Source organism: Polypterus senegalus, chromosome 10 (assembly GCF_016835505.1).
Source record: "Polypterus senegalus isolate Bchr_013 chromosome 10, ASM1683550v1, whole genome shotgun sequence".
In the NCBI taxonomy this organism is placed as follows: domain Eukaryota; kingdom Metazoa; phylum Chordata; class Cladistia; order Polypteriformes; family Polypteridae; genus Polypterus; species Polypterus senegalus.
The window spans coordinates 174,839,500-174,866,051 of NC_053163.1; the positions used below are offsets into that span (position 1 = coordinate 174,839,500).

General features: G+C 38.3%; 1 protein-coding gene across 4 annotated transcripts; it reads right to left on the reverse strand.

Moving 5' to 3' along the window:
• Positions 1-9,793: 9,793 nt before the first annotated feature.
• On the reverse strand, positions 9,794-20,941 carry cdk2ap2 (cyclin-dependent kinase 2 associated protein 2). Of its 4 annotated transcripts, none has more exons than XM_039767716.1 (5): positions 20,837-20,941; positions 20,549-20,705; positions 13,011-13,111; positions 10,100-10,232; positions 9,794-10,014 (listed from the first exon to the last, which is right to left on the reverse strand). In XM_039767716.1, exons 2-5 carry the CDS (start codon positions 20,601-20,603, stop codon positions 9,947-9,949), a joined length of 357 nt encoding a protein of 118 aa, XP_039623650.1. In that variant the 5' UTR covers positions 20,604-20,705; positions 20,837-20,941; the 3' UTR covers positions 9,794-9,946. The 4 variants fall into 4 exon arrangements, with proteins under 4 accessions (XP_039623650.1, XP_039623649.1, XP_039623653.1 ...); XM_039767715.1 differs by having other exon boundaries at positions 20,824-20,934; XM_039767719.1 differs by having other exon boundaries at positions 20,517-20,705; positions 20,824-20,934.
• Between the last annotated feature and the right edge of the window lie 5,611 nt (positions 20,942-26,552).

Consider the following 26,552-nt stretch of genomic DNA (forward strand, 5'->3'; position numbering starts at 1 on the left):
CTGAATCCGAATACAGGGTCACGGGGGTCTGCTGGAGCCAATCCCAGCCAACACAGGGCACAAGGCAGGAACCAATCCTGGGCAGGGTGCCAACCCACCGCAGGACACACACAAACACACCAAGCACACACCAGGGACAATTTAGAATCGCCAATCCACCTAACCTGCATGTCTTTGGATTGTGGGAGGAAACCGGAGCGCCCGGAGAACATGCAAACTCCACGCAGGGAGGACCCGGGAAGTGAACCCGGGTCTCCTAACTGCGAGGCAGCAGCGCTACCACTGCGCCACCGTGCCGCCAACAGCATTTTATATTTATTGATAATTAAAAACCAAGCCCAAATAGGGTTTTGGGTTTTGTAATGGCTTTCATGGACACTTGATTCAAACTCAGATGATGTAAAAGTTGCATCAACCAATCTAGTATTATTAGTAATTGGCTATGGAGGGTCTATGGGTAATTGTGGTACATACTCCTCAAATTTTACAAATAATTACCTGATGAAGAGTCCTATGGTGAAATCCACCTGTGCAAACACTTGAAGTGATCTTGAGTTGCCTGCTTCATGTGCGACTCTGCTAATGTCTCAATTTCTTGCATTGCTGATCTGTTTTCTCATCAAGAGTGGCTATTAAAATGTGTAAAAGACAAACATTAGCAAGTTAAAACAAACTCGAGATAAAGTTATTTTTTACAGGTTTTACAGTTCACAATTCACAACGATGGAAAAATAAGATGGGTTTTGAAATTTTCAGAATGTTGTACATCTTCAAAATTATCTCAAAGAAAATTGAACTGTATCAACAAATTTTCTTGAAGAAAAAGCGTCAAATTTCAGTGAAATCGGTCCACGGTGAGCTGAGCAGGCAAAAGGGCAGACATGGCTGCAGGTGTATTTACATGAACACGAAGTTACAGGAAAGTGCATACTTTAATCTCTGAGATCTGCTTACAGACTGGTCAGATATGCAAAACGGAATCCACATCTCATATGAAAGGACTTTTCACCCAAAACAGTGGCCAACAGTTCAGGGCTGCTTAAATAAATAAATAAATAATAATAACGCAACAGTGCTCAGTTGGAAACTTCATCAAAAATATCAGTGAAGTACATAAAACAATACTTTGCTAAGACAAGATATTTTAGAAACAAGTGCTGGAAATAAAGAAACAAACAAGACCTTTAAGGCCACAAATTCAAAAGGCACAGGAAGGACCCGATATACTGTATGGTAGCAGCTGTCACAGAAATATGATTTTTGAAGGAAGTATAGATTGTCATTTGCAATTTATTTTTTATTATTTTTTGTCTGTTAAATTCAGCAGATAAACAATACTTTTGAACTAAAATGTCATGTTTATTTGTGTGTGTTCTGCAGAGGTTTTGTTTTGAAAGTGAAACAAGCAGTTTGCCTGGGGGTGTCAGCAGACATTTACAGATAAATAAATGGGAGCTTTGACGAGTATTCATTTTACACTTCAGTGTCAGTTTGCTAATGAACAGCAGCATTTACTCGCATTTTGTTAAATACCTCGTAATCAGAGGGAAACACCCCCACCACGGTGACCTAGTGCTGGCTGCAACCTGAACTTTTACTCGGTTAGTACGAAATAAACGATAAATTAGTCATTGAGAATATCGATCAGGATATTCGTATCTTAAAAATTGACGAATTTTATTACGCAAGGAGAAACAAACTACAAAGAAAGACTACATCGCGCTGTAATTCTCTCAGACCATCCTGGTAAAGGAGTGCAACATTTCATGAGACATACAGACTTGGATTGTGCATTAACGCTAAAATGGTCACAGTGTGGTCACAACGCTCATTACGTACTATAAACCACTCCTCCACTCTAGGCGCTCTGTCGCAGATGACTGAAACAGAAGACAGGGGCGGTGCCAGAAGGTTTCACACGGGGTGGGCGGGGTGAGTGGTTAGGAGGCGGAGAAAAAAAAAAAAAAAAAAGGTAAGGCCAAAAACACGCACTCTGTTGGCACAGGTGATTCTGATAAGCAGAAATAGTTTTACAGGAAAAAACCTAAGGACAATAATGTACTCCCCGTTATTTCATAGTTAAATATATTTTAATTCAAACTGCATACAATAAATTAAAAATTTGAAAACGTAGTGCTTGCCCATTATGCCAACTGGCTTCTTTAAACAAAAAAAAAAAAAAAGGGACATGTGGTGGACTATTTGGTGGCTTTTTAATTTCTAGAAGTTCGCTTAGCTGGTGGTTTGGAGTGAAAAGCAGTGCCCCCCCCCTCCTTGCAACGTGAATAGCCTACGGTCGACATCACGGCTCTGCGAATACATGATATCGATACACTCTGCAATATCCGTTACTCGACTACCCACCGTCACAGTCCTCACAAGGCATGCACTGACCACTGGGAGGGGGCTCTTATCTATACTTTAATGTCTAAACGACTGAGATCTTTGAGGTCCATCCACTTGCAATACCGCGCCGTCGTAAGTCACAGCAGAACATTCAAGGCTCGTGGTCTTTAGTCACATTTTTGGAGCATAATTTTGTAATAGGTATTCAATTTTTAGATGTGCAGTTTTCACGCCATTATTTTAAATTGAACAGAACGAAGTACGCAGGGATGGATTAACCATCAAGCAAAATAAGCACGTGCTTAGGGTATCAAGGTATTACTTTTCATTGCCAGATTTACCATGGACCATACGGCGCAAAACTGCAAATGTTTTAGCTGAACAGGGTTTCGCAAAAAGGGGCTCCCACATTAAACGAAAAAAAAAAACAAAAACTATTTATTCAGATATGAAATAGTGATGATAGATGTTAGGAGCACCAAAATATTTTGAGTGCTTAGAATCTCTAAAGGTCTTAATCCGGCCCTGGAAGTACGTACACGGAGCCTTGAAATAAATCAATAATAAAGGCGCAAAACCAAGCACTCTTTTAAATTCTATTACGTTGTACAATTTACAGGGATTATAGCAAAAACGACATTTGGAAGGTTGAGAGACAAAGTCAGAGAGGGGAGATTGCGTTGGTTTGGACATGTGCGGAGGAGAGATGTTGAGTATATTGGGTATATTGGGAGAAGGGTGCTAAGGATAGAGAGGACATTCAGGTGATGGGTGTCACTGAACATAATACAGAGGACAGAAATATTTGGAAAAAGATGATCCGCTGTGGCAACCCCTAATGGGAGCAGTCGAAAGAAGATGATTGCAAAAATGACATTGATAATAACGAAAAACGTATGCTGAACCTTCCATTTTCAATTCTTGCAAAGTTCGCAGTTTTACAAAGAAACATTTTATCGATAACTCATATATAGATGAAATCAGGCACTCACTGTTTCTTCGCCAGCCTCGTGCGGGGTTTGGTTTGAGTCAAGCGGTACAAACTGAAACAGCGGTGACGCGTGGCGGTGCAGCTCTGCAATTGGATGATTTACGCGGGCTTTCACGAACCCGCTCGAGCGCTCTCAAGGGATGGGGCGTCCCGTACCTGCCACTCAAGCATTTAGCGCCGCCCCCAATACGAACTGCCGCCCTCCTGACCAGGTAGTGAATCCGCTCCATTAAGGAGGACGAAATGATTTATGGAGATCCACCTGCAGCTTCGCGATTCAGTAGCTATTTGGATTGCAGGTTTCTGTCACCTGGTTTACTTGATAATTAGATAATCACAGTTGATCTTCCTCTAGTGATGTTATCACTTACGTATTATATAAAGCGACATCATCCTCAAAGGCGTGGAGCTCTGGAGGTCGCAGCTAGGGTCTATTGGGGATTTGTCGCTACCCGATCCGAGTTGCTAGCGACAGGATTTACTTTATGTGAAAACGGGCCCACGGTGGACCTAGTGCATCGGGGGCCGGTGGGAAAAATATTGAGGGCCCCCTCATATAATATTAAGGAAAAGAAATATAAACGACCTCAAAAAATGGGAGGCTATTTATTCGAATATTGAGTTTCTTTGAAATATGTTTGTGGATGTCAAATATTTAGTTTTTGTGTAAGAGGATGATACTAAATACAGTATTTCAGAGACAGGACTAAGCCACTTAAAATTAAACTGCTAGTATTTATTTATGAATGGACATTAAATGGAAAGTAATTTAAAACTACTGCTGCATTGATTTTTTTTATTGAGTGAGAAACTCAGGAGAAGTGAACACGATTGTTTTATATGATATTTTCATTAATGTGTATCGGTAATGTTAATGACAGTAAGGTGTACATTGATTGTATTTTATCAGGTCTTTATTTTCTATATTTCACATGGAATGAGTTCCAATCTGTAAAAATGTTATTGTAATAACACATACCTAAACTTGAAAGTCCTTGTTAATCATATTCTCATGTTAATGTTCACAACTAATAACTTGAATATTGCTATAAAAACTAGAACAGTGTTCTCATAATTGCAAGTCATTTACGAAAACCAACTTTGCAGTCATATTGGATACGTTTTGTTTTGGTTTTTTTATAGATTTCTTTTTGGCAAATTCCTTGACACGACTTCTTATGTTATTTTTTTCCCCCCTTTATTTATTTCTTGATTTATTTGGCCGTTTCTTTTTCAATAGAGAGAATCACAAAGATTCATAGTCTCATTTGTGACACAGTGGATATCAAATAGTTTATCAATCCAGTTTACCAAAAGATCTTTCTGCGGTTATTGACCCAGGCAGGGCCGGCACCACCATTAAGGCAAATTAGGCATTCGCCCAGGGTGCAGATCATAGGGGTAGGCTGCACGTGTTAGCTACCAAACAGTCAAGTTGGCACACTAATAAGCTTGGCTTGGGTACAACATAACCAGCACTAGCACTGGTTACAGGAATTGTCAGAAACAAAATACTTACAGTACAAATTATCAGGGAAACTTGAAGCTGGCACAAATGCAAAAGCAAAATTTACCATACATTACATATAAAGTTTAATTTACTAGAAACAAAACACACACAACAAACTTACCCACAGATCCACATTGTTCTGCGCTTTTCTGCCTTCTGTCAACAATACACATGGATTCACCTTGTTTAGAACTTTAATTGGTGCCTTCCAACACTGTTATGTTTCACGAAAGCACTCCCTGTAACACTTCCCCTTTTCATGTGTTAGGTAGGTAACAAACAATAACATTCATACAGTTTCACAGAAAACTTTCCCCAGCGCAAGAGAAAAATCACTGTTTTATATTCTGCATTGTACATGCGTCTCACTTATTAACCAAATGTGGGCATTATATCACAGTGAGCTACTGCTCTGGTCGCTGCCCAGTCACTTACGATGCTACCCGGTGCTATCCGTTGTTTCAAACCGTATGACCAATGACAACTGCTGTTAGAACTTGTAACCAGAGTTGCCATAAGTCTAACATAGTGTTACTTAAACCTCTTCTTGGGTCTCAGTATGGTATCGATTTTCTTGTTTGGGTCCTCAGATTGAACGGTTTTATCATCATAACTACATTGGAGTCATAAATAGACAAGCAATCATCATATAAGTGAATGAAAAACTGTCAAGTTATTTGTTTCCTTTCGAGCATGTCTCACAGAAAAATGGCTAAAATAGAAAACTGGAAAGCAAATGTCAGTCAGTCATTAATTCTCCAACCCGCTATATCCTAACACAGGGTCACAGAGGTCTGCTAGAGCCAATCCCAGCCAACACAGGGTGCAAGACAGTGCCAGCCTACCGCAGGGCACACACACACACACACACACACACACACACTAGGGACAACTTAGGATCATCAATGCACCCGGAGGAAACCCATGCCGACACGGGGAAAACAGGCAAACTCCACGCAGGGAGGACCCGGGAAGCAAACCCAGGGCTCATTACTGCGAGGCTGCAGAGCTACCGCTGTGCCATCATGCCTCCCCGGAAAGCAAATATGTTACAACAATAAATTATGATTAAAAACAGAGTAAATTCCTGAGGTATAATACTGCCAGTGTAAATATTTGGTGTAAGCTTTAGTGAAGTTGAGAAGTCAGCTTTTGGGATTGAGCACAAGATTTTTGAACTAATCCCTTAATTTATTTAATTGGTTCATGGCATCGGATAAGGAATAGTCAAAAACAATTAATTGATACAGGTTTTTTTTTTTTGTCTTAACATTATAAGAAAAAAAAAAAATCAAATGAGATTCAGAATGACACATTTCTAAATGAGTTTGCAAATAGTTCAACAACTGCTGCTTTCCATGCTTGCACCTTCTAGTCACTCTACGGTGTCCGCTAAATTAATAACAAAACTAAAAAATACTCCACTTTTCACATAATTCAATAATCAATTCCTAAAATATGTATGCACTATTTATATTTCAAGTCTTGATGAATAATTTAGTGAACTGTCCGGTATGAAATGTTTAATGTTACTTACCGATGTTGTGCTGAATGTCTACAGCTCATCTAAACTTTTGAATATTTTCTGCCATTAACAGTTTTCAATGATCCAAAAATAATGTCCTTCACCAGTAGACTGAGATTTATCGAACCACTTGAAAACAGTGTTACACGAAGGAATTTTCTCGCCGAGGTAAATTAAACTTCATGCAAAATCTTCTTTGCACCGCTGGTAAGGTCTCAGATTCAATATATGCCGTAGCAGACATACGATGAAGGAAGGACCAAGTTGTCAATGCCCACTGAACTACATTTACTACACAACATACAGTATATATCCCAACCCTATTCATTCACCTTTTAAAACACCCTGAAAACAGTCACATTCTTGTGTCCCACCCTTCTGTTTGGACATTTCAAAGTAGCACTGTGGTCCCTTTACCTCATTCCCTTCAGCCTCCCCCTTTCTTTTTAGTGCCTATGTCAGTTACCTCACTCTGATTGCTTCACTGGTTGCAACAGGGGTAGGTGGTGTCATGGTTAACATCTTTCATTTACGTGCCATAAAAACGAGAGTTCACGGTGATGAGTCAACAGCATCGTTTTAGCTCCTGCCATAATAAGTCATATGGTAAATTGAGTGTGCTGTTACCACTGGCCAGAGAATTCAAGCTTTGACAAACTCAACTAACTTTACTACACAATCATGTGGTGTCCCATCATAAACATGATCTCAGCCCATAGTTTAAGAAACACTCTGGTCTAATGGTTTGAAAAGATGCGATTTCAAATTGCGGGTTGCAATTCCTGATCACACCTGCCTGTTGCATGGATTGGTACCCCATAAATGGTGAGAATTTATGGGGTACAAAGGGGACCCCCCGTCTGGGAGCCTCAATCTCAGGGGCCCATGGAATTTCCCAACCCACTCAATGCGGTTACAACACCACTGCACCAAGGAGTTAAAATAGGGCAGTTCAGAGACTTCAGGACCTCTGTATTTGTACCTTGCATATTCCTCATTTCAGCTCAAGTTCCTACTTGTATTTAGGCAGCAGATGAAGTGATTACTCATCGAGACTTCAAACCACTTCTGTTTCAAGTGAGTGAAGGTATGCTACATGCACAAATAGTTCAAGTTCTCTTAGGAATACGAAAGTATTCTACAGCATAGGCCAGCGGTACCATTTACTTTAAAAATCGCTGACACTTGTCTTTCACCATTTCTCCACAGTACACTACACTGGCACTTTAAACTGATGAAAGCAAATTACCTTTGAAAATGCTTTCCAGTGGCGAAACCTTGGACGGGTGAAAATGAAGATTTCCACAAATGGAGACTCCATTGCACTCCGATTGGTTCATGTTTATTACATGGCACTTCCCCACTTGGATCGTACTCATTTTAACATCTAATTCCCACATTGGTCACCCTTCACAGAAGAACATATTCTAACGTAGCAGGCATAGAAGAGTTGCTTTTCACAGCACTGCTTGTGTTGCTTACCTGTATGCATCTAAATAGTTATGTGCATTTTTTTTTTTTAATATAAGAACTTATGGTCAAGCAACTACTCACTCTGCACGACAAACTCACCAGCAGGGGCATCACTAGCGTTGGTGCTCAGAGGATGCCGCTAGTCCAACATATACACAGGGTCCACCATGGAGTTTTCATGCTGTCCTGGGTTGCCAAGTTCCAAAAAAAAAAAATTATACAATAGTAAAGCACATAACAACTTTACACAGGTGCAGTTAGAAGGGGAAAGGCCATCAGGTAGATGAAAAACATAGTAAAAGTTCATGGTAGTGGGGGTGAAAAATAGTCCAGGGATCTGTCTTCCATGGGAGACAGGCAAGATGGGGGAAAGAAAAAAAAAAAAAACACAACAAACAAAAACACACAACCAAGACAAAGGATTACTGATCAAGTGTTAAGATGCTGTGGTCATACGAGACTAAAATCAAACTTTTGGGCAAAACTTTACCTCGGGTTAAAACCAAGTACATCTCACTATGCAAAGAACACCATTCCCTACAGTAAAGCACTGGTAGCAGCATCCTTTTTTTTGGGAATTGCTCTGCAGCTTCAATTGGAGTCCTTGTCAGGATAGGAAGCAATTTGGATGGTGCAAATACAGGCACATCCTTGAAGAAAATATGCAGCCCTCAACCAGGAAGTAGAAAAAAATCATAATGGTTCACCACCAAAGTAGCTGTACAGTCCCTGAAGGACAAAGCGATGTCCCTAGTGACCTAGTTCGAGCCTGGACCTTAACCCTATTGGAAAGCCTTGAAGGGCAGTCCACCTATAGTCACCACATTGATTGAATAAGCTTGAATGAATCTAACCTGGCTAATACCGTAGCTTAACCAAATCATCATTGCACCATGTATTAAATCATGGAGATTCCCTTAGTTATTCCACTTTCCCTGACTCAGATATTTTGGTTCCTTTTATCATTTGAACACTGCAAGATGCAATCACTAAGACTTCAAAAAGACTGACTTGAGGTCTTTTTGTGGATCATTAACACTAATGTGAACAGAACAGCTTTCTTACAGATTCATCTTATGTTGCTCTGGATTGATTTAAATCTTAAGACATTCTACATCTCAGGTTAATTTTGAATCTTTCATCTTTTTTGGTTCTGTAAAAATAAACATACAAGACTCAGAACTGAATTAAGTAGGTCTGCAGATGGTATAGGTTTATACAGTGATTACTGTCACATGTACAGAGTACAGCATGAGCTAATCAAAATTCAAAGGCTTACCACAATTAGCAAGAATAACCCTCTTATCTTCAAACTTCTGTTTTTCTGGCATGAAAAACCTCAACAAAGTTTAGAACATTCTAAAGCAAATGCTACAAAGTTATGATACAGTTTTATTTCCAATTACACTGGCACTACGCATTTAACATAAAATAAAGTGCACTACCAGACAGTCTGGCTTTCTGGATTACCATTACAAGCACTAAATATTTGGTCAAGGATACAAACATTGTATATATGTTTGGTGATCAATTCTGTCCATTTTGCTATAGGGACTATTTAATGCCACTCTAGTTTCATGATAAAGAAAAGATGCAAAGGGCCCAGCTCTGTTCCCTTTGTGTCCAGTGAATGAAAGAGGCTCAAAACATGTAGTAGGCAAGAATGAGGTAGACTTGTGGATCACTAGTGAGCTAAACGTAACATGTTCAGAAGAGAGACAAATCAGAGCTTTACTTTAAGAAGTGGTAGTTATATTTAATTTATAGAATAACAACTGTAGGAACACTGCAAAAAATGTGTCTAAACTGGAAGCGGGAATGAAACTACTTATTATAAAAAGGTACAATTCCATATCAACATGAAAGACCCCAACCGAGATCCTACTTCAGTTCTATCAAAGCCAAAAAAAGTAAATATATTCTAGTCTATTCAAAAAGACACCACCTGTTTCATTGAAAAAAATTAATTTATTGAAAAATGTTTTAATTTAAAAAGCTTTTCCAGCATTAATGATGAAAACCCGCATCAGTTGCCATAAGTCGAAAAAGTGGTTTTTGCAGGTCTTTTGCGACTGAATCCCTGTTGTTGAATGCTGTCTTGCTATGTCCTGGCATTACGCTCTGTTTCAGCCAGACATTCACGAACCAAAGCCCGGGCATGAATTATACCTACAAATACAAGAGAATGCATCAAGTGAACATTTGTTTTGTTGCCCCTAAAAATAATTCTCATACATCGTGGCATCGCTCTCACCTCTTTTTAGTCTCTCCATTGCACTCTTGCTGCCTGCATAGGTTGGCCGGATTTCCTTTCCCATCTCCTCCATCACAGCCAGCAGGTCAGCATATGTCGACTGGGAACCCTGAGAACCAGGTGGCTTCATTGACTAGAAGAGTAAATAACATTTTTTTATTGTTTATGTAAAGAGGAAAAACCAAACAACACACACACACACACACACACACACAAAGTCAGTATCTATTCATATGATATTTGCATCAGTGGAAGGCTAAAAAAATGAAATATATAAACAACTATAACTGGGACCATATCACCATATTGCAAATTTACATTTTCTGATGCATCAGGAGTCCATGTGGACGTGAGGGTTTTCAACACTGGAACACTAAGCTATCCTGGCACCACTATGGCAGTGTTTTCTTCCTGAATGTGCACATTACATGTTGCTGAACTGGTATGCAAGAACTATGATGGGAAATGCAGCACAAGATCTGAAAAGGAACCATCAGGAATCTTGCTAAACCTCAGCACATAGTCAACAAATTGTAAGATTTGTGAATTTCATAAAACAAGTCTTGGAACTTTTCTTTACAAAGGCTATAATTATCCTGAAAAAAATGTGACTTCAAATTGCAATGATTTCAGCCCATAAAAATCTTAGTGCTTTTTGTCAGTTTCCCTGGATGCAAGGAAGCCCTCAATCAGATGCAAAAGCTTATCAACTCAAGGTCTGTGGGTTCGTTTTAGCTACATAAACCCAACACAAATGGAAGCTGCCCAATCTTGTATACACACATCTAGTATTCCAGCTCTTTACCTACTGCAGGGGAAGAAGAAACAAAAAGCAATCAAGTCTACTCCATCTACTATGCTGAAGCAATGCTTATAGAAATACAGCCTTAGTTAAAACTGCTAAAAAAACACACAAATGTCTGTACCTTACTAAAATCATACAGACCAAATTAAATTTTATCAAGCAATGAAATTACACTGTCAAGTGCAAATACCACTCACCTCCAAAACAAAAGCAATTTCATTTATTTTCAATTATTCAATAATTATTTTTATTAGACATCACCACACTATTTGGCAACTTTCCAGAATGTCCTGGGCATTATAAAAAGTTTTTTTTTCTTATTTAAATATAAATTAAACCTACATGGTTATACCACAACATCTGAATTAATAACTAATCTGTGATAGTTAGCAAAAGTAGAATGTTACTTTACTTAATTTCCCATTGCTCTTCACTTGGAACACTGGACAAAAATAATTACATGTGTGGTTCAATTCAAAGTTCTGTTATATCCACCTATTTTCCATATCTAATTAATCATCACATCAATGCTTAAAATAAAAAGGTCAAACAGAAAGACAATTGGTTGATGAGCAGTTCAAAGCAACCACTTGCTGTAATAACACTAAGGCTCTAGATACTTTATGTACCACACCACACTACCTTCGGAGTACAGTTGGGACTGAATTTCAGCCACATCAAGACTCTAAGGCGAGTTTTTCATTGTACTAGGATGTATTTGTGTTTAATAAAGCAACAACTGTCATTCAAAAACAAACAAAAAAAAAAAAGATTATCAAATTTGAGAACACTAATCACTACTACGTGTGCGCAAACCATGAAAAGTTATATTTGCTTTTTTCCCCCCCATTGAATGTGAAAATGAAAGTAACATTGACCTCTGAAAAGAAAATTCGATAAATGGGGGGAAAAAAAAAAAAAATCTAAAAACACAAAGTTCAACCATCTGCAACTAATTAAGGGCTAAAATATGTTATTAAAGGAAAAAAAATCTCTTCTACAACTTACCAACATTCCAACACTCTTGAGCAAAATACTAACTTGTACAAATACTCTTAACATACTTGGACCACTCATACCAAAATAAATTGTTTTAGAGCTGCATCTTTAGATTCGTTCAGTAATTTCTTTTACTTCAGTTTACAGCATGTTTCAAAGGAATTGCTTACAACTGCAAAATTAGATGAGAATACGGAGTAATCTAAAAAGAGCTTTGTGGTTTTGTACACAGTGTATCACAAAAATAGGCTAAAGGGAAACACGGTAAGCATCAATACCAAAATAAAACACATTTTAAGTATAAAAAAAGATATAATAACAAAGGAGCTATTTTACATAATCTGCATACATTTAAAGGGGTCGTTTTTTAAAAAGTGAACACTCTAAATAGTGTAACTAAGATCTCATAACTCCACAGCAGCAGTATCCACACTTTTTCGTACACGTTTCCAACAAAAGCCCCACTAATATTAAAGTAATAATTTATGTTAAAGCACATACATCTTGGCCTTGATCTGCACTTTGTACAAAGTGCCCTAGAATTTTAAGTGACTAATAACACACCGATTAGTAATATTTATATTTTTGTGACTTGAATGCTTTCTCTATATACAAACTGAGATTCATAATTCAGCTAACACAAATAATTTAGACAGTAGTAGTTTCTGAGCTACAAAAATTCAATGCTTATGTATTTTTAATGGACTGAGCCTTGCACAAAGTTAAAACTTTATTAAATTGCTTTGGTTCTACAAAAAATTAATGGAAGGATATTTTAAAGTTCTATTAAGTTGTCTTTAATATCAAAGCAAAAAAAGTAATAAAATCAACTGACCTCCTGGGTGTTGTTCTCAACAGCAGGGAATAGCAAGAATCACACTACTGGCAAATTACAAAAACAGGAGGCCATCAGATCCCAAATACCTAATGTACCTAAGAGCACCTTCTCCTAACTGAAGCTGATCATTCTGCCTCTAACTCCGATACAGTTGGAGGTCAATGTCAAATCACAATCTGTCAGGTGGGGCTGCTTAAGGAAGCTAAAAACAAGTAAATGTCTCTTAATCGGACTATAAAGTTCCAGACAAAGACAAGCTGCTCTCTCACCTGCACATAGCCCATAGACGGAGGTCCGAAGTCATTGAACAGTGGTCTATAGGATGACGCTGCTCCGGGCAAGGAACCCGAAGGTGATGGTACACTGGAGGCTGTGCACGAGGAGACAGTAATCAGATTTTAATTACTTAATGTTTTTAAGTTTTTGTCTCATTTTCCATCTATACCAGAACTGTATTAAATTTTACGACTACAGCGCTTATCTGAATCTCCCTACAGCCTTAAGATTTTCATTCCACTCCAATGCAAAACAGATATAGAAAAATATACTATGGGCTAAAGTACAGCATGTCTATGTATGTTGGGAGACAATGTTTGCACTGGAATTTAGAGATCATGTTAAGCAGAAACCAGATACTACAAAGCAATTAAATGTGTTAACTGAACTATAAAGCAAGTTTATTTATAGTTGTAATTGTAGCCAACACTAAAGTAACCATAAACAAACAAGAACTAAACTACAGGGTGGTCCAGATCCAATTATGCAGATCCAGATCGTCTGGATGACTTGGATTTATGCAGGGATGATTCCAGTTCGGCGCGAAGACAATTCTTCATGTCGTCACTTCGCACACTTCGATGGTCCGGGATTTTTCTGGTGATTTTCTATGTAATAAACTTAAGTTATAGAGTATTGAAAGTTGCATAATTTGATCTGGACCACCATATAGTGACTTACTTACCTTTACAGGTCTAATTCTGCTTATCTTACGTGCAGCTCATTATTTAGTTATGAACAACATTTTGCGTATTATCTGTTTTTGAAAACACTTTCTATTTCATGTAAATCGATCACAACTCACAAAAAATTTTTTAAACATTTCTCTTTCTTTATAAGGCCATTGTATGAATGGTACAAACACTATATAAGCACAGAAATGAATCTAACCCAAAAGTGATGATTAAAAAAAACAATAAATTATAGTCTACAACGGGGTCCTCAAACACAGCCCTGGAGGGCCGCAGTGGCTGTAGGTTTTTGTTCTAGCCCATTTACTTAATTAGAAAACAATTCTTGCCAATAATTTAATTTCATGGCTTGTTAGTGCTTTAACTCTGCTATGTCAGGTAATTCTCATATTCTCAACTTTCTTCCCCTTTCTAAGGAAATCATGATTTGAAGGCTAAAACGGAGGAGTAATTCTCAGTCCTTCACTTTTTTCTCTTCATTTTCCTTCCAAGTATTTAATTAAACGCAATAGTGAGTGATAAATACACACCGGTGTAGATGGAAACAAGCTAAATGGAGAAATGCTGGTCTCTTTTGTGATTTGCATGTTATTACTAATTAGGAGCCATAAAAAACAAGAATACAGCTGTTTAAAGACTGAAATAAGCCAATAAAAGGTTCAAAATCTTTACGACCGAGACAACTAAAGTGAAGCAGAAATGTTTTTTTTTTTGAGCAATATGGGCTTCTTACTAAGCCATTGGGTTGGAGCAAAAACCTGCAGTCAATGTGACCTTACAGGACCATAATTGAGGACCCCTGGTCTACAACTACAAAGACTACAGACGCAAATGGCTTTTCAAATTAAATTCTAGGTTGAAAATTTGTTTGCAGGTTAAAATGATATAATTCCATTGTAAACAGACACATTAAAATTTTTAGTATCTTTTGATTTTGGCAATACTAAAAATAGCAAAAGTTTTGATATTTTAAAATGCTAAATTTAATTGCTCCTCACATTAGAAACAAGATTTGGTTTTGGTTTTTTTTTTTGCATCTACTTTGAATACTGATCCATACATGTACCTTGGGAAGATTATATAGGTCTGGAATTCAGATGTGGTATAATAACACAGTTACTTACCCCCACAATCAAGGTCTTAACTCCCACTATAGTCTGTGTCTGTAGGAAGCTAACATATTCCATTTATACCACATGCACTTTCTACCACATTTTAAAGAACAGGTTGACTAGTGTCTTGAAAGATTTCAGTATGATTAAGTACAAATGTGTCCACATTGAGTGTGCTTCGATTTCCCCATGATGCAGAACACAAATAAGCAGGTTCAGATTAGCAAAAATGAGTAACAGCCCTTTTTTAAATGTTACTTCTTCACTACAAATTAAATTCATGCAAGCAGGATAATTAACTTACGTGCAAATAAACCACTTTTTTTTATCACTTCCTAATGGGATAACTGCTTTCATCAGGTGCAGATGACTAGTAAAACCATAGCTTGAAGCAAATGTATCATAAATGAATCTAGTTTGATCATGCATGATAAGACTTAATACTAACAAATCATTGAGAGAACTAGAGAGCATCTGATGGCCCTCTAAAGGAGAACATGGTAAATAAAGACTATATGATTTGAGGCCTCTCATCCTTATTTAAAATTTGGGTGTTTCATATTTTTCTATTACGTAGTGCAGCTGGTTAAGTACCACCAATGCAAAGGCACACGTATGTTGCACATGACCCCAATTCTTATTTACAGGTTTCTTCTTCTACAGTCTGTACAGGTTCCACTGAACAATACACAGAACATGGTTACTTGTTCTTGTTTTAGAAAGGCAACTACTAATTTTGGTTAAACCAAGATTTTGGAGTAACATATTTCAAGAACTTATTTTAAGCTTGTAAATGATGTAGCTTGCCCATTATTGGCAATAACTGGTTAAGAACAGCAAATGGCAGGCAAATGCAAACCAAGTTGGGGTGACGTTCTCTGAATGTCATGCTGTAATTTCTTAAGTGCAGATTAGACAACAAAAGCTAACGGAATTGAAGGTAGTGATCTAACAAAGTAAAATACATATAAAAAAAGTGTACTAAAAAGTAAAAAATAAGTCTCTCATACATCACTTGTAAAATAAAAGCGTGGGAGCTTTTCATCAATCAACATTCAAAAAAACACTTAAAATCTTTTAAGTACACTTCTTAAATTAATACAAGCGTGGTTTTTAAAAAGTTTTTTTACATACATATTTTCAACTTTTTATGTCTTAGTTTTAGTATAATTTTGTAATCAATATTTTAATACTTTTAAGATTTCTATCCGTTAAGAGCGCCATCTATTGCTGAAATTCTTCATATGAAAATTTCATTTCTTAACATGATTAACGGATTATTGATTCAAGTATTGTCATTGGAAGTGAGTAAGTGTGGAAAATTTCAAGTCATATGGACAATAGGAAGTGGGTTAGATATCAATTACAAGATTTGTACCAGACAACAAATAGGTGAAGTTAAAAGAAGCGTGGTAATAATAAAATAAAATAATAAAAATCACTTTGATGCATAAGCAATGCTGCCATAGTTATGTATAGGCTTACACGGTTATGAAGTTTTATAAAGATTTTTAAACAGCCAGATAGAGGATTGTCACATGACAATTTGGTTAGCAAAAAAACAAACATCTGCACAGTCATACTGAGCGGTTTAAGGAAGAACAACCAGATAAACAAGTTTTGTTATGCTCATTTGAGCCAATATCACAAAAGACAGTTTCAGCAACAACCAATAGCAAGCACAAATATCAACAGCAAACATGCTGGCAAGATTCCAGGCTTGGAAAACATGTAAAGACAGACAACAGTAGCACAAACGAGTTATCAATTTGGTTCTTCAGAATGAAAAACGTAATTCAGTACTCCTATCATACAGAAGTTGGAATTGGGGTTTTAATAATTAAGGCAAGTTTAGAATAAATTTTAATGCAAAAAATAAATAAATAAATAAATAGAAGTGATTAACAGAAGAACTGGGTTCCTAATAAAAATCGAGTGATGGGTGTAAGGGTATCGTTAGTGAGGTCTTTGCTTTCAGTTAGAAGAGTGTCCCCATTACTCATACCCAGACAATCACTCGGAGACTTTTAGAGCAGGTCCTAGTCGGGGGCATGGCAGTACACCTCAAAGACTACCATCTTTCCAATACATAGGACAAGAATGTGCAATAAAACAAGAAAGGACTATAGACAAATGGTTACATCCGGTATCAAAGGACAGCAATAAAAATGCTGTGTTTTGGATACTTGCAACTGCCTGCAATTACGGGAAAATAAACTACTGTACTACATACAATTTAAAATCTTTTAATGCAACTTTGCCATTATTACAATTAGTGTAAAGGATATTCTGTGTTCTGCTAATATAGAAATGGATTATTTGGACAATATTACAAATGTTTGAGCTTATTATTCTACATTTTGCTTTCTGTAGTGTTTTACAAAGAAAGTTGTAATGGGAACTACCCCAGGGTAATCTGGCACAGAGCTAGTATATTTTATATATTACACACACGCTCACTGTATAAAGTTTTTTAGGTTTTGTACATATAAAGGACTTTGCCAAGCTTTGTAAGAAATTTAGCACAGATGTGAATGTCTGAAATTGTTTTTATGGTATGTGACAATATCTTCCAATTACTTTATATGAAAATAAATTATCCGAGATTTTATATAAAAACCGATACACAATATAATAATCACATTTTAGGAAAACATCACATTAAGTTCTTCAAGGCAGATCTATAGCAGCAGAACAACAAAGCAATTTTTTGTTAGCATGGAAAAACCAATTTGTCCTAAACGTTGCCTTTATCGAATTTATCTTAATGTCAATAAGATTGTATGAAGTTTAACTGGCCTTGTAAACTTATTTCAAAATAAGCATATACAGTATGGAGAGCTCCATTAAAATATTTCAGGCCCTCAACCAGAAGATGTCTTCAAGAACATGAGGCTACTTCGAGATTACCGATACTAACAGATTGGTGTCCCACAGATCTTTGATTTCGGATAGTGGGAGGGCAGGCTGTAATGGTAAAAGTGGGCAAATGAAACTGAATGCAAGTAAACGTGAAGTATTACACATAGGCACTGGTGTAGCACAGAACTCTGGGCCCTATACATAAACAGTCTCTGTGGGCCCCTTCCTCTTGATCCATGTCAGTCACATGTACTTTTCTTCCAGGCTTCAAGGGTCCCCCACCCAGTGGGCCCTGGGTAATCATTACTCTTTTTCCTCCCCACTACGACATCCATGCACACAAGTAAAAATGTCAGGATTGAAAACAAAATGGGAGGTCTGAAAGTCTAAAGTACACCTTATGAGGAGAATTTAGGGGTCTCAGTACTAACAACTGCCAGACAGCGTTCAGAGGCAATAAAGAATGTGAGGTTATATAGCACCCTGATGTGTGGAGTACAAGTCCAAGGTGTTTAAGCTGAAGCTTTATAACACATGGGTGAGGCCTCATCTAGAGTACTGTGTGCAGTTTTGGTCTCCAGGCTACACAGCAGCAGTCCAGAGATGAGTGATTACGCCGATTCCAGGGCTACAATGGATGAATTGTGAAGAAAGATTAAAAGAGCTGAGCCTTTACAGTTTAAGCAAAAAAGATTAAAATGAGACCTGACTGAAGTGTTTAAAATTAGTGCAGTGGATCAGACTGTGACTTTAAAATGAGTTCATCAAGAACATGGGGACACAGCTGGGAATTTGTTAGGGGTAAATTTCATACAAACATTAGGAAGATTTTCTTTACACAGACAGCCATAGGCACATGGGATATTCTACCAAGTAGTGTGGTAGCCAGTAGGACTTTAAAAACTCGACTAGATGTTACCTTAGAACATTAAACGGAATAGGAGTGACGAGCTTTGTTCGTTTAGATTGGTCTAAATGTTCAGAAAAGTGATTTATGTAAATTGATTAAAAAGTCCTGAAAAGGACCAATATTTAGTCTTTCCACAGCTGCAGATGTGCATTACAGTTCCACAGTGTACATATTTACATTTCAACATAAAGCATATATAGTGTAAGGTAGGGGGTGTCAAACTCTGGGAGTGCCACAGTGGCTGCAGGTTTCAATTCCAGCCACTGTGTTAATTACTAGTCAGTTGGCAAGTTGTTTGGCACTGTGACAAAGGCTTTTTGGACTTCGATTCCTGACATTGCGTGACCATGAGCAGATCACTTCTCCTGCCTGTGCTCTAAATCGGAAAAACAACAGAAATGCATCTCAAATGTTTTAAGTCACCTTGGATAAAGGCATCTACCAAATAATAATTATTATGGGCAATGAACACAAACTTTTCACCCTTATTTTAATGGGCTTAACTCTTCATTGTTTCTATCCCTTAATCAGCAATTAAACAATAATGAGGGACAAGAACAAGAAGCTAAAGCGAACCCAGTCCTTCAAGTGGAAGTCTGAGAAATTCCAGTCAAGTGTGGTCTCGAAAACATGTTGTAGACTTTAGAAAAACGAAACTCGACACTTATGAAAAGGTCTGATGTGGCAGTATGAGCACCAACAAGTCATGGATTTAAATAACAGGTTTCACTAACAATGAGAATTAGGTTCTAATTAAAATGTCTCTCTTTGCATCTCATTTTTGTTTAGCTGCTAGCTAGAAAAAAAAATGGGTGCGTTTTAAAGAGCAAGTGGATTAAAACTAACCAATTAGCAGCAGAAACAGGTTACTAATGCAGAAAGCAATCGGAAACAAAGACCTGCAGTCACTGCGGCCCACCAGGATCCAAGAGTTCGACAACCTTGGTTTTGGGTAACGTAATCTTGGTTTACAGTCCCTACTCTCACCTGTATGGTCGCCATAGTAAAAAAAAAAAAAAAAATTACAGTTCACCAACCATCACGTTAAAATATGCATTGGAAATTAGCCACCAAAAAAGTTTTATGTAAAATCACTTTATAACTGAAAAATGGCTTAGCAGGGTAGACCACACATTGTAGGGAATATTCCCCTTTTACCCAGTCAGTCCTTGAGATATAATCGATCCAGCACATCCCAGATCTCCTCAGTGGACTATGTCTGGTATGCCTCCCGCAAATATGTCAGGTGCCGTTTCGTCCAAGCAGAAGATCTACTTGGTCAATCCTGTTAAAAATCTGAGTCGGTCTGTACTACAAAACAGCTAAAGGACCTTAACTACTTCAGTCATAAACTTGTCGATACTGAGGATCTAAAATTAAAAATACATCAACAGCTATCTGCTGCAGAACAAAAGTGCTTAACAATGGTCACATCACTCGTTTAAATCCTCTATAATTAGTCAACGGCAAAAAAAAAACCCAAGCGGAAGGCAAACAATTGTTTCCCTCCGCAGCAGAAAGCTAAAGAATCAGGTGCGATGGACGCTTACAAGGAAAAGAAGTAACACGGATTAACTCTCATCACTTAATATCTCTCTCAGAAGAAAACTCACCATCACCTCCAGTCATCACTCTTCTACCCCTTTAAATCTATCCGGGGCCAAGTCTGATCACTCGATTGTGTATTGATCTACACTGAAATCATCATAGATCTGTTCGGTTCGCCTGCATGGAGATATATGAACAGGAAACACCTGAACAACCCCATCACAAGCATTCTCTCGAGCCCATGGTAATGACATTACGTACAAACGCCACCTATCGATTTCCTCGCGAAAAACATATGGAGGGGGGAAAAAGTCCGGCGGATGCGTGTTCTAGTTAGCCTATAACGGCGTTTATTTAAGGCAGAAAAAGACCCACCAGTAACCTCTCGGCACGACAGGTAGGCTCACCAGGTGGGGTCTGACTGGAACTCGTGGGTGCTGGAGCAATAGGTTTGTAGCTCATGATCTCGTGGTCTCTCTCCGTCTGTCTCTCAGCTCCGGCTCCCGCTGTGCAGCAGCGCTCCGAAACCCGTTTCCGGGTCGCTCTGTCCGCAACTCACCGATTCTGTTCAAAAAGAACGTAAATATTTTTAAATAAATGCCCTTTCCTACACACCGAAAGGATCTTTATACAATATACATATATTACATGTAAATCATTTAGGTAAACAGGCACACATTACCCAGAAAATGTACCAGAAAAAGCCCTCGACACCCGCTCCACCCTCCTTTGTGCGAGGCGGTCGGAAATACCGAGACGAGGTGGACGTCCGCCGACCACTTGCCGCCACGTACGTCACGTTTAAGCGCCGATTGGGCGATTTCACTGAAAGCCCCGCCCCTGCTATTTGCGTCGATGCTCATCGCGAGTCTCTGCGAGCCAGGTGGAAAGTGGACGCGTCGTTCTGTCTTGACATTCTCTGTCTGGGGAGCAATTTCCGACCTGCGTATGCATTTCAAACTTGACACGAACATCGTGTGCCACAGTGAAAAGCGATCGAATATTTGGTGGCTGTGCGTTTAAATATGACAAGATAAACGTTGGATTGCATATATTTTAACACGAATGATTTCCCGTAAAATACACTTGCTCATACGGCAGATTTAGAGTTGCCGCTTCAAAACACATGGATTCAGAGAGAAAAAGTAACATCGGAGTGATAAACCATGTAGTGGTATGGTTAGTGGGCTGTTGCCTTTTTCTGTTACAAGTCCACAAATTTCCATGTAGCCACTTGCAAGGTTGTCCAGCACAAATCATGATGGCGTTGCAGTGGCTGCAGGGTTTTCATTCCAACCATTTTCTTAATTAGTGGCAATTTTTTGCTGCAAACCGGCTTCTTTTGTCTTCATTTTAATTGATTTGTTGTTTAAATCTCAAACCCCGTGTTTTATCCATCCATCCATTATCCAGCACACTATATCCTAACTAGAGGGTCACAGGGGTCTGCTGGAGCCAATCCGTCCTTCTCATGGCCCTGGAAATAGAAGTGTCAGTGTGCTAAATTTACATTATGTGGAAATAAACCCTGATTATGGCTCTGTGCAAAAAGAAGCCTCATTAACTAATAATGCACTCGAGATCTCTTAATAGCAAAGCATTGGTGCAGTCAGAACTCATCACTGACGCCAAACTTGATATACTGTATCTAACTGAGACTTGGCAAAAACCGAACAAATTTACGTCTCTTACAGAGGCGACTCCACCTGATTTCACTTTCCATACAGAACCTCGCAGCTCTAGACAAGGAGGTGGGTTAGCAGTAATTATCAGAGCAGACTTAAACATCAAACGAATCCCAATTGACTGTCCACTGTCTTTTGAGTGCCTGGCTCTTAAACTAATAACAGAATCAGGTCCTGACTCACTCATTGTTCTTTATCGTCCTCCAAAATACAATGCATCCTTCTTATCTGATCTGATTGAACTTGTAACCCACCTAAACTCTTATTCCTATCCTTACTGGACTGTTTTGACTTGACACAACATGTTGATTTTCCCACCCACTCTGGTGGTCATATATTGGATCTGATCTGCACTTCTGGACTATCTGTTGCCAACATTTACAGCACTGATTTGGGACTCTCTGACCATAAAGCAGTATTTTTCACTGTCTCACTGCCTTTCCCTCCTCTTACCTGTAAAGAACAAATTTCTTACAGAAACTTATCTGTCCCTCTATCCTTTCTGGATCCATTTCTGATCTTTTACTGTCTGCACCTATTCCGTCAACACTAGATAGTCTTGTTGACCACTATAACTCAGCTCTTCATTCAGCTTTAGATAAAACAGCTCCTTTAAAACATAAGGAGGTTTCCTTTAAACGTTCAACTCCTTGGTATAATTTAGAATTGCGATCTATGAAAGCAGCCGGCCGACGCCTTGAGAGAATGTTACGTAAGACTGGCCTCACTGTGCACATCCAGGCTTTCTCTGACCACCAAAGAGCTTACAGAGAAGCACTAACTGCTGCTAAGAACACCCACTATGGCAGAATAATAGAAAGTGGCCACAATAAATTTAGGGTTTTGTTTTCTGTAGTTAATAAACTACTCGAACCCGCCTCTGACCCAATTACCTCTTCTACTGAAGTCTGTGAGGAATTCCTACACTTTTCCGTAACAAAATTAAAGATCTAAATAATTCAACTAAAATAAATACATCATCTGTTTATATCTCTCCCTGTTTTCCCACTCCATCCAGCTCCTTCTCTAAGTTGTCACCAGTCACATCTGCGTTTGTTAATAATCTGCTTTGTAAGATGAGACTGACTACTTGTGTACTGGACCCCATACCCAGCACACTACTTAAATCCTGCCTTCATGCCATAATCCTGACTGTTACAACAATAATAAACTCATCCCTCGACACTGGCTCTGTGCCACTCACTTTTAAAATCGCTTCTGTAACCCCAATGTTAAAAAAGTCTGGTCCTGATGCTGACAGTCTTAACTTTTGGCCTATTTCCCACTTACCTTTTCTGTCAAAAGTTCTTGAGCGTGTTGTAGCTTCCCAATTCACCAACTACTTAACTTCTAATAATTTGATGGAACCCTTTCAGTCTGGTTTTAGTGTGCGGCACATTTTGGAAGTGTATGCCATTGCACAATGAGAGCCGCAGTAAGCCATGGAATTAAAGAACGAGTTTAATTAATAAAAAGAATCGGCACGTAATTAAGAAACCTGTTGGAGTGAAACTGATTGGAGTTTAACATGCTGACTTAGATGGTTTTCTGTTGGCCCACTCACTTCACATTTCATTTCTGTTTGGGTGCCATTTAAGGAAAGAAATGAAGCAATTCAGAGGAATGATGAAGAAATTCAGGGGATCAAATCTTAAAAAAAACAAGTCGGTTAAAATTCATTCAAAAGACTTTAATTAGCAGCAAAAATGGTGCACTAATTAAAAAAAAAGGGTTAGAATGAAAACTTGCAGCCACTGTGGCCCTCGAGGGCTGGAGTTGGGGGACCCCTGTTCTAGACACACCTCAAGGAGGATTAAAGCATTCAGGAGACACTTGATTACAATTTGGTGTGCCACAGAAAAGGCTCTGAATACGTAAATAAATAAGATATTTCAGTTTTACTAGATTTGCAAACCTTTCTAAAAACATATTTTCACTTTGTCCTTATGGGCTATTGAGTGTAGGTGGATGTACATAAATAGCATATTGATCCATTTCAAATTAAATCTACAACACAACAAAGTGTGCAGAAATTGGAGGGGTCTGAATATGTTAGGAATCCACCGTGATCCAACATTTTGGTGCATTCTAAACTGACATTTGAGCTGTCAGCCAGTCAAATCTGAAGTTAATGCAGTTCTCCTATTGATTTTGATTTCATTGTCAGTTAACTGTGGGCTTTTTGGAGTTTCTCAGTATTTCTTACTAAGTGAACTTGTATTCCTCTATTTCATATTTCTAGTGTCCTGGCTGGAACGCTAAACAGAGGTCTTTAGGAGAAATTGAAATCCTCGTACACGCTTCTTTAATTTGCCGTCTCTGGGTGGATTAATTACTGGCATTGCCAAATGTAACACTGATAGTTAATTAACTCCTTGAATTAATATCAATCAGTAAATTCTTCTTCACACTCCATACATACATCAGACAAAATCCCGACAAACATTAACTAAATGAAATTAAGAATTAATGATACACTGAAGACCGTGACCCTGTAGTTAGGATATAGTGGGTTGGATAATGGATGGATGGAGACACTGAAGAATGAATGACAAATAAATAAGGTGGTTAGTTAATAATGTTTTTGTTTAAACAAAAGATACAGAATAAAACATTCCTTTAATATGTTTTTTGTGTGTTTTGTATATTAAACAGGGATGAAAATCTTCTCATCATAATAGAGACTGGCACAGAAGTTGATGGAAAGTTCCTGTTTTATTGGAAGGTAAGTTACTTCAGTTGTGTACACTTTTACATATACAAATATTTGACACTAAAAATATAGGATTTGTTTTCAATTTTAAAAATAAATGCTCTAGATAAAAGAAAAAAAAATGCAGCCTTCCTTGCTTTTCAATCGATTGTGCTAGTCCACCATGAAGAAGACGTAACAAGTGCAGCAATCAAGATTGATTCCCGGGCTTTCATCAGCCTTCCTCCTGCTCTGCCATCGATACTCCCAAAGTATTCTCTTTATCACAGATCTCTAACTCAAAAAAGTATCTACTTTAGTAATTATCTCCAGGGCTTTAGTAAGACCTTTAGAGGCCCTAAGCACTTAAAAGAATCGGGTGTCCTCTATGTATCTGAGCTGCATTCGCTCTCAGTGGACGACTCTACGGGACAGCAGACATGACCAAGACAAGAAGGATCGTGTGAGCCTCAGTGGACCAAGCTGAAGTTACCAGATTAAAATTTTGTTGTGTTCACAACATTACTATAGATCATTAACCTCTAATTTTATTATAAATTTTATTATTTATATATATGTATATGATTTTTTTACATTCTTGTATACAAAGTATATGGAAATTATTCGTCCAAAGTTTCGATGTTGAGATTTTAATGAATCTCAACATTTTAGACCTCCCTGACTTTCTCGTATAAAAAGTACAGGGAAAGCATTGGAATCCTCAAAAAATTCTATTTCGAGATTTTGATGAATCTCGATTTTTTAGACCTCCCTGAGTCTTAATATATCATTAATGGATTTATACCTGTGTGTCTGTCTGTGTGTATATGTATATAAACACGATAACTTGAGTACGCATTCACTTAAGTCAACCAAAGTTTGCATACAAGTATTCGGAACAAAACGTAGGTTTCTATCAACTTTTGGGCTATTTCCGTTAACTGGAAGTGGTACTTTACCTTTTATTCATGCAGCTGCAGAGTTCGAGTTATTTGACTTTACTTTTATAATAATTGTTTAATATATTATTAACTAGCTGTGCCCGTGTATTAGTGAAAAAGGAGAGAAAGGAGGGCCCTGCCTGGCTCCCCACTCCTGACGTCACTCTTCCCTCTTCCCTTGGCCCACAGCCTCGGATTAGCGTGAATATATCTCTCCTGCAAGCGAACTATGATGAGAGAAGTCGCAAAATCAACTGTAATGTTCAAGCAACTACAGGGGGATGACACTGCTCTCGGTGCTGGGTAAGGTCCTTGCTAGGGTCATCGTCAATAGGATCCGTGATCACTTGCTCACATACCAGCGACTGGAACAGTCGGTTTTAAGCCTAAGAAGTCTTCTATCGACCGCATCCTGGCACTGAGGGTTCTCATGGAGCGCAAACGCGAATATCGGCAGAGTTTCTTTGCAGCCTTTGTCGATTTTTTCAAAGCGTTTGACTCAGTTGATCGAGCTGTCCTGTGGGGCATCCTAAGGGTTCACTGAAACCCCTCGAGGTTACTGGATATCATGGCCGGCCTGTACACTGGTACTGTGAGTGCTGCACAGAGTGGAGGCAGGACCGCTGCATTTTTCACAGTTGATTCTGGGGATTGTCAGGGTTGTGTTCTTGCTTCAACTCTGTTCAATGCTTGTATGGACTGGGTGTTGGGCAAGGTCAACTTTTGAGTTATTTCGCAAAATCAACCGTAATGTTCAAGCAGCTTCTAGAAAAAATCCTGATCTAAATCTGTTTAGTAGTTCTCTCATTTGCCAGCTAAATGGAGGTAAGATACACCCTGAGGCTAGTGGATGAGTGAGGAAGGATCCCGCCTCCCTCCCCTCAGCCTGCTGCGTGTCTCTCAGATTTTCACAAATAAATCGGTAGCACAACTGAACTATGATACATAGTGAGATGGGAGAAGTCGCAAAATCAACCAGAATGTTCACGTAAATTATAGAAAAAAACCCGATCTAAATCCGTGAAGTAGTTCTCTCGTGAAAAGCGGACAGACATACGGACAGACAGGCATTGGATTTTATATATATAGAGAT

Bases quoted from the DNA above. Each gene is read 5' to 3' on its own strand.
- cdk2ap2 (XM_039767716.1), bottom strand. From the start codon at position 20,603: ATGAGCTACAAACCTATTGCTCCAGCACCCACGAGTTCCAGTCAGACC. The intron at 13,112-20,548 runs GTGAGCCTACCT...CCTCGTGCACAG, and splicing joins TTCCAGTCAGACCCCACCTG to CCTCCAGTGTACCATCACCT. The intron at 10,233-13,010 runs GTGAGAGAGCAG...TTACTCTTCTAG, and splicing joins CGTCTATGGGCTATGTGCAG to TCAATGAAGCCACCTGGTTC.